Source organism: Chrysochloris asiatica, unplaced genomic scaffold (assembly GCF_000296735.1).
Source record: "Chrysochloris asiatica unplaced genomic scaffold, ChrAsi1.0 scaffold00306, whole genome shotgun sequence".
Taxonomy (NCBI): domain Eukaryota; kingdom Metazoa; phylum Chordata; class Mammalia; order Afrosoricida; family Chrysochloridae; genus Chrysochloris; species Chrysochloris asiatica.
The window spans coordinates 1,500,982-1,510,018 of record NW_006408824.1 but is presented as its reverse complement, the minus strand read 5'-3'; the positions used below and the strand labels follow the sequence as shown (position 1 = coordinate 1,510,018).

Sequence of the window (9,037 nt, the reverse complement as noted above, 5' to 3'; positions counted from 1 at the left end):
CCCCCAGCTGTGAGCCTTCCAACCTTCTAAGTATTCCTTTGTATGTGGTTCAGAGTTCTGGGACCATCATCTGAGCCTGCTTGGTCGGGTATTCTGTGTTGTTGTTGGCGGAGCTCTCTGCTATACGTCCACCGGATCTGCCATCTTGTTTGTTCCTTGGTACCCTTTTTACTCTTCTGATGTGTTTCCATCTTTTTGATAATGTTTTTTGTGGACAGTATTTTGAAGGATACTATTTTTATATCAATTTTACTCTCTATGTCTCTTGACTGATGCATTTAATCCATTTACATTCAGTATAATTATCAATAGGTATGAGTTGACTGTTATTTTTCTGTGTGTTTTTTGTGTGGTGCTGCTGGATCCTTTGTTCCATATTATTTTCTATGCTGAGTTCATTTTTTTTATGGGTTTTCACTTTATTTTCATTTCTGTTGTATTAATATTTACTAAATCTTTCTGATTTTCCTCTTTTTTAAAATTTTTATGTGCAGGTGTATTATTTTTCTTTAAGGTTACCCTGTAATTTATTAATTTTTTCCCTGCTTAAAATAGTCTGCTTTATCTTAAAATTTACCTGGCTTCCTTGCCATTTGAAAATTCTGTATCTACACCATTTTCTCTTTTTGCTTTGTAGTTGACTTCATTATACACTGATACCTCTGGTTCCCTATTTTCAGTCTTGTTGGTATGTTTTACTTAAATACTTCTATATTTGGATGGAGTTCTGGATGGTGTTGTCATGTATGGTAATTTCAGATTTTTGTCTGCTGTTGTTGGTTCTCAGTCCAAAGAATCCCCTTTTGTATTTGTTTGTAAAATTGATCTGGTCATTACAAATTCCTTTAAATTCTGTTTACCAGGGACTGTCCTAATTTTGCTGATGTATTTGAGGACAGCTTTGCTGGGTATATGATTCTTGGTTGACAGTTTTTTTTCTTTCAGAGTTTTGTATGTGTCATTTCATTGCCTTCTTGCCTGCCTGGTTTCTGCTGAGAAATCAGGGCTTAGTCTTATTGTTTCTCTTTTGTAGGTAATTTTTTGTTTTTCCTAAGCTGCTCTCAGGACTTTTTCCTTGTCTTTGATTTTGGAAAGTTTGGTTATGATAATATCTTGGTGATTTTCTTTTGAGATCTATCTTGTTTGTGGTTCATTCAGCTTCTTGTATGCTTATCTTCTCATCTTTCATGATGTGAGGGAAGTTTTCTTCCAATAACTCTGACAGTTTGCTCTGTGCTTGTCTCTTCTTGTTCAGGAATTCCAATCACTTGTAAGTTGTCCTCTTCTTGGGGCCCCACATAACGCTTAGGCTTACTTTAGACTGTTTCTTTTTCTGATTGTTCTTCTAGCATACTAATATTGAGAGATTTATCTTCAAGCTCCCTAATTTGGGCTCCCATTGGTTAGCTCTGCTCCTTTTCCCTTTCAAGATATTGTCCATTTCTGAAATCTTAGTAGTAATTTTCTGGATTTCTTACTGCAGGTTTTATATTATTTCTAAATTTGCATTTGTTTTTTCTGTTGTTCTTGTAGTGTTTTCCTGAATTCTTCTAAAGTTTTTATTGTGTTTTCCTTGCTTTTCTCAATCTATCGATCCTTTGTAGGTACCTAATTTGAATTCTTTTTCAGTTAGTTACATTACCTTTGCTTCAGAAATGTCTTCTGGCTCTGCATATTGGTCATTTGTTTGAGTCATTCTCTCTTGTTTCTTAATGTGAGCTAGAATTGTCTGTTTTCCCTGGGGTACTGTGGGGTTGTTGTATTTCTAAAAACAAATGGTGCAATTGTTGAATCTGGAGGGGAGAAATCTTTGAAGGGCTCCTGTAATTCAAGGAGCTCACAGGTGGTTGTGGAAGGGATGTGACAGCAGAGTTCCTGGCCCTAGATGCAGTTCCTATTGGTCTCAGTGATATCTATGTTCAGGACACTCAGTTTGGAAGTAGTTCCAGAGGACCCATAATGGAGCTTGTTTTAGTGTCTGTCAGGACCACAGGACAGATGTGGTTAAATGCTGGTCTGGTGACTCTGTGGGCTTTGTAGGTCTGGAGCTTAGCCCACTGTGAATTGTAGTGGCTCATCAGAGTGGCACACCTGGTCTCCAACTTACGCTGGCTCAACTATGTGGCTCTGAACACCTGGAGAGCAAGGTCTGAACGGAGTGAATGAGGGTGAGAGCTGGTCACACTTCTGCTCATCAGGGGAGCATGGGTAAAAAGAATAAACCACACTTTTCCTGTAATTTGCTCGAACTTGCTGTGTCAGGCCTCACTTTGCCACCAAAGCTGCTCACAAGATGGTGGAGCTGAGTCTGGCCAGCCATTCACCAGTCAGTTTCTCTCACTGCCCCTGCTTAGCCTCTCCTCACAGCACTCTATCTACTTCTCTAACCTTCCTTCTGAAGTTCGGGTTGCCAGAATTTTCAGGTGTCTGTTTTATTTTGTCTCTTATATCTTTGTTGTAGAAGGTCCATGTAATGCATCTGCCTAGTGTGCCATCTTGCCAGAAGTCCTTGGAGGGTTTCTTAAAGTATGGTTGAATGGCTTAGTCTTGAGTTCCATGGCCAGCCCCTTGTGGCCACCAAGTGGCCAGGTCCTGCTTGTCCTTGGTTGAATTTCCCAGAGTCCTCTTGTGTAAGGCCAGGTCTGAATGTCTGTGATGGCAGCTACTGTGTGGGTACCATGTACCTTCATTTCATTGTGTCTCAGGGAGGTTAGCTTCAGGGAGCACCTTACAATGAGGCTGAGAATTGTGCTACGCAGCCAGGAGGGTAGCTGGTAGTGTGTGGCTCTCCACTCTCACCTTCTGATGGACTAGAGGACTTGGCTCGGAAGGCCTTCCACTCACAGCACGCTTTCTCCCTTGGGCAGAGAGAAAGGACGTTCATGAATTCCTGCTGGGAAACTTGACCAATGGTGGAATTTTGGAGCTGATGATGCGCTACCTGAAGGCCATGGGCCACAAGTTCCTGCTGCGCTGGCCGCCAGGGCTAGCTGATGTTGTGCTCAGCATCTACCACAGCTGGAGGCGCCATAGCACCAGCCTGCCCAACCCACTGCTGCGGGACTGTAGCAACGGACATATCAAGGTAAGTGGCATGGGTTGAAGCCCAGAGAAACCTCCCAGACTGGGTTGCACCTCATTGTGAACCTGGGTCTGGAAGATCTCTGGTGGCCAAGGGGAGGGGGCCTCGAGGTGAGGATGGGAGCAGTGACTGTGCCAGGTAAGGCTGTTTCCCTGTCTCCGCAGCATGAGATGGGGTTGAGGGATGTTTCTAGGGGTGGCCCAAGCCTTGGGCCTAGGGCTGATAAGGTCATTTATTGAGGTGGAGGAAAGCCAGGGAAGGAGGCTCAGGAGGTGAGGCATTCAGCTATGTGAGATGCAGGAAGTGTTGCCGGTTGGTGTTTTCTAATAGGTGAGGTAGTTAAAGTACAGAGCTAGGTAGGTGTTTAGGAGAGGAGTTAGGACATCAAACAGCTGAGGCTGAGCTGTACCTGCCCATCTGCCTACCACTGCCCACAGAGGACCACACCACATTCCTCCCACCTGGAACTTTGGAGGCTCAAGCAAACTCTGGAGCTCATACCCTACTCCTGGTGAATGATAAGGAGGGAGGCAGTACATGGGTGGTCTTTCTGGCTGGTAGTAACCCAGGAGACAGGAGCTTAGAGTCTTAGGTCCCTGGGGCCACGTGGGCTAGCATAGCACTCCTTATATGCAGCCTCAGCTAAGGATGCTCCAGAGACTGTCAGAGCTCCTGAGATGCATCCCAGTTTTGTATCCTGGACCTTGGGACACTGGGGACTGACCAGAGTTTTTGAGGCCCAGCCTGGCCTTGTGTCCTGGTAGCTCTATCACTAGACCTTGCTCCCTGGGGCATTGTGGTGCCATGGGAAGACCTAAGTTGTGCACACTTGTCTCTGAGCTCAGCTTTCTCATGGGCACTGTGCTGGGCAGGATTGCAAAGTAGGATGTGAAGTCAAGGCTTCTCTCCATGCATGTTTGAAGACAGGACCCTATCCCCCCCACCTCCTGCAAGTCTTGTCCTAACCTCAGCCCTCGTACTTCTGTGTGTTCTCTGAGGATCACTTGTGATGTGGAAGCAGGTGGAAGGAAGAACTGTGTCTCACAGTGAAACTTAGTACTTGTTCCACAGGACATGATGCTGATGTCACTTTCCTGCATGGAGCTCCAGCTGGACCAGTGGCTGCTGACCAAAGGCAGAAGTTCTGCAGGTAGGAAAGTCTGTGCCCTGTGACAGGGTCATTCTGGAAACCCCTGTAGCCAGAGTGATGGGAATCTCTCACTCAGGGCCCTAAGAAACGCAGATAGCAGCCACTGAGTCCTCAAGGACTGCCAGTGCCTGATTTTCCAATTGCCTGGGCTCCAGTCACTTTCCCAGATGATAGAGATTGTGACATAATCCACCTGTGCTGTAGCATAAGGAATCACATAAATTCTTGAGGGATAAGAATCAGGATCTGCATGGAGCTGGTTCCAGTGAGGTGAGGTCTATCATATCTCCACACTCAAAGTTGTTCACCATATCTGACACCAGCCATCCCCACTTCAGCTCTCTCTGCTTCTCTGCTAGGTCCAGTAATTTGTTGCAGTGACCACACAGAACTCACAGCCCCCACTCACGGTTATGGGATTTCTTAAGGAAGTACTAGACTACAATTTGGGATCAGGACTAGGAAGCACAAGGCTTCTTCAAAGCAGAGAACACATCTTTCCCTTCTTCAGTACAGGACTGCTGTCTCAGCCGTGCTTGACTCTCCCCTGCTAACTGGCCCAGCTCAGAGCCACAGTAGGCCGCTTGTTCAGCTCTCTTAGCTGCTTTCTTAATCTCAGTTCTCTGCCATCACTGCCATTCTTCTGCTGGACCCCTTCTGAAACCCACACTGTCTTCAGCCCCTGACCCACACTGCAACTCTTTTAGGAGGTTCCTTGCCTCTTCTCTCTGTTTCTTCTCTCTTTTTGCCTCTCCAAAATCCTCTGTAAGATTGGCTGCTTATGTAAGCAAACTCCTGGTCAATTTAAAGGCACAGCTCTTCTAGCATGAACTTGGATTAATTCCCTTGATGGACTGTAAATCACTCAATTTTCATAGTCCCTAAAGTTAATGTATAAGACCAGTCACAGAATGACTGCAGTCCAGAGCCAGACAAAAAGCATCAAACCAAAAATTGTTCCCAGTTTACCCAGGAAATGTCAGTTAACCTGGACAAAAGTAACAGATCCTCTGGAGTAGTAAATAAGGACAAAGGTAATTCCTCAGGCTACCCCTCTGAAGCTGGTTTTCCAAAGAATCAAGGCCAAAGGCCACACTAAGGCTCTGTGGGATAAAGTTCTGTCTGACTTGTCTGACTGCTGAGGTTCCATGGGCAGATGTGTTATAAGCCCGGGCAGCCTCTAGTGAACAGGAGTGGGCCAGAGGACCCTGCACACAACACTGACTGGTTTGATTTGATCCCTTTTAGTGTCTCCTAGGAATTGCCCTGCTGGGGTGGCGAATGGCAGGTTTGGGCCTGATTTCCCAGGAACCCACTTTCTGGGTGACCTCCTGCAGCTGTCATTTGCCTCCTCCCAGCGGGACCTCTTTGAGGATGGCTGGCTGGAATTTGTGGTGCGAGTATATTGGCTGAAGGCTCGGTTCCTGGCTCTCCAGGTTGGTCCTATGGTTGTCTGCTTGACGTGTGTGTGCTGGTGTCTGAAAGGGAAGGAAAGAGCACCACAGAGGGTGTGAGAGGTTTGTGGGATGTTTGTGTAGATGGGTGTGTGTGGTGTGTATGTATGTATGTGGTATGACAGAGGGTGAGGAAAGGCGTGTGTGGGGGTGTGCATATGTGTGGTGTAAAAGGTGGAGGGAAGTAGATGTGTATGTGTATGGTGTGAGGGGGCTCAGGGGAAGGTGGGTGTGTGGGGTATGTATGTGTCTGGTGTGAAAGGGTGTTGGGGGAAAGTGGGTGTATGGGGGTGCAGCTCTGGGTTTGTATGGGCACTGGGTTTGTAATGAAGAGGTGGGGAACGTTCAGGATCTCAGAAACCCAAAGATACAGACACAAAAATCAATTGCCATTAACTTGGTTCCAAGTCATAGTTGTCCTATAAGTTAGAGTAGATCTGCTCCCTAGGGTTTTCAAGATTATAAATGTTTATGGGAGCAGGCATCCTCATCTTTCTCCCAAGGAGCAATTGGTGGGTTTGAACTTCTGACCTCGTAGTTAGTAGTCCAATAACTTACTCTGCCACTGTTTTTGTTGTTAAGTCCCAGTTATGACTCATAGCAACCCTGTATAGGGTTTCCAAGGAGTGTATAGTAAGTTTGAACTGTGTCCCGTTTGTTGTTGTTAGTCGTGCCATTGAGTTGGTGGTAAATCATAGTGACCCTGCTCACAACAGAAAAAATACTGCCCAATCCTGTACCCGCATCACAATCATTGCTATGTTTGAGCCCACTGCTGCTGCCATTGTGCTACCTAGTTGGAAGTCTTCCTCTTTTTCAACTACCTTCCACTTTACCAAACATGATATCCTTCTCCAGAGCCTGGGGAATGAAAGACAAAGTCTGGCCATCGTGGCTTCCAGGGAGCACTCTGGCTGTACTTCTAACACAGATCTATTTGTTCTTTTGCCAGTCCATGGTACTTTTAATCTTCTCCTCCAGCACCATAACTCAAATGCATCAATTCTTCTACGGCCTTCCTTATTCGCTGTCCAGCATTCGCATGCATATGAGGTTATTGAAAATACCATGGCTTGGGTCAGGGGCACGTTAGTCTTCAAACTGACATCTTTGCTCTTCAACTCTTTAAAGAGGTCTTGTGCAGTAGCAGATTTGCCCAATGCAATACATCATTTGATTTCTTGACTGCTGCTTCCTTGAGTGTTGATGGTTGATCCGAGCAAAATGAAGTCTTGACAACTTAATCTTTTTTCCATTTATATGGATGTTGTTTATTGGTCCAGTGGTGAGTATTTTTGTTTTCTTTACATTGAGGTGCAACTCATACTGAAAGTTGTGGTCTTTGATTTTCATTAGTAAGTATTTTAAGTCCTCTTCTCTTTGTGCAAGCAAGGTTGTATCATCTACATATTGCAGATTGTTAATGAATCTTCCTCCAATCCTAATGCCACGTTCTTCTGCATATAATCCAGCTTTTTGGGTTATGTGCTCAGGATACTGATTGAATAATGTGGTGAAACCTGGTGCACACCTTTCATAATTCTAAACCATTCAGTATATCCTTGTTCTGTTAGAACAACTGCTTATTGGTCTACGTACAGGTTCCTCATGAACACAATTAAGAGTTCCAGAATACTCATTCTCTTCAATGCTGTCTATAACTTGTCATGATCCCCACAATTAAAAGCCTTTGCGTAGTCTAAAGCACAGGTAAACATCTTTCTGGTATTCTCTGCTTTCCGCCAAGATCCATCTGATGTCAGCAGTAATATCCCTCATTCTGTGCCTTCATCTGCATCAGGCTTGAACCTCTGGCAGTTCTCTGTCAATGTATGCTTGTAGCCGCTTTTGGATTATCTTTAGCAAAATTTTATTTGTGTGAGATAGTAATGATATTGTCTAATGATTTCTGCATTCTGTTGGGTCACCTATCTTTGGAAAGGGCACAAATGTAGATCTCTTCCAGTCATTTGGTCAGGTTGTTGTTAAGTGCCGTCGAGTTGGTTCGACCCATAGCGACCCTATATAGGGTTTCCGAGGAGCAGCTGGTGAGCTTGAACCGCCGACTTCGCAGTTCAAATGGCTTTGCAGTCTGGTGCATTAACCCACAGTGCCACGTCAGATAGTTTTCTTTAAAATTTCTTGAGTGAGTACCTCCAGTGCTGCATCACTTTATTGAAAGATTTCAATTTGTATTCCATCAATTTCCGGTGCCTTGTTCTTTCTGAATGTCTTCAGTGCACCTTGGACTTCTTCCTTCAGTGTCATTGGTTCTTGGTCACATGCTACCGCTTGAAATGGTTGAACATCAACATTTGTGCCTTTATTGTCCCCTCATTTTAGGTAACCAATGTCTAAGTTGCCTGTCCCTATCTACCCTGTATACAGAGGGGATAGGATTTTTGTTTTGTTTTGTTTTTAATAACAACATCCCCTTTTATTCAAAAGTGTCCCAGTTTGGATGATAAATTATAAGATCACCTGAGTTAATGATTGTGGTAAAGTGCTTGTGGTTCATTGTATTCACAAGTTACTTTTTCCAAAGTCTGCCCATCTTCCATTATGGAGTATAGGTCTACTTCCAGAGAAGTTACTTTTTGAAGGTATTCATTTGTCAAAGAACTCTAATACAGTGAAGACGACTTTTTTTTAAGAAAATGGGAAAGCTTTCTGGAAGGGAGTGCATTTGGGTTTATTTTTTAATGTTTTATTGTAAATTATGTAATGGTTTACATGGGAGAACATTAGCATTGCATTCATCCTATTGTGTATCGTTTCACTGCCACAGTTACAATCCCCTCCATGCATCATCAACCAACCAAAGGGTATACCCTGCAAGCCTGCCTCCTGTTGTCAGCACACAGCCCCTCTCCCTGTCTGGGTCTAGAGTCCCTAACCGCTCCATCTCTGATGGCACTGTTTCTCTGTGTAGGGTCCCGCACTCCACTCTTCTCCTTTGATGGTCCCAGGGATATCTGCTTCTGGACTATGAAGTTAATCGCTCCCCTCCTTTTGCTACAAAACATCTACGTTTACATTTCCAACTCTCATGTCAGTACTGATAGCAATTATTTACTATTGTACCACATGAGTGCTATCCCCAATTCCTTTCATCAGTCCTGCCCAGACAGATTGGATACTACTCAGTGGAGATTCTACCTTTCTCTGCACACTCTGGATCTAGGCTCCATCTTGAAAGCTTGTAAGCCAGTCACTTCTTGCCTTTGTAGTCCCCCATTTTGGGTAGCCAATGTCCACGTTGCTGCCATCCCTATTTACCCTGTGTATCGGGGGAGTGGGGGTGGGAATGATCCTCGCTGTAAAGATTTGTTCCCTCTTTTGAGCTACTGT

At 44.6% G+C, this 9,037-nt stretch overlaps 1 protein-coding gene across 1 annotated transcript in view; it reads left to right on the top strand.

The window, feature by feature from the left end:
• The window catches only part of CABIN1 (calcineurin binding protein 1), a 156,345-nt gene that overhangs the window by 38,205 nt on the left and 109,103 nt on the right, over window positions 1-9,037 (top strand). Inside the window, exons 12-14 of the mRNA XM_006874951.1 lie at window positions 2,868-3,085; window positions 4,154-4,232; window positions 5,481-5,668. Coding sequence (XP_006875013.1) covers window positions 2,868-3,085; window positions 4,154-4,232; window positions 5,481-5,668 — 485 coding nt within the window. The remainder of the gene's footprint in view (window positions 1-2,867; window positions 3,086-4,153; window positions 4,233-5,480; window positions 5,669-9,037) is intronic.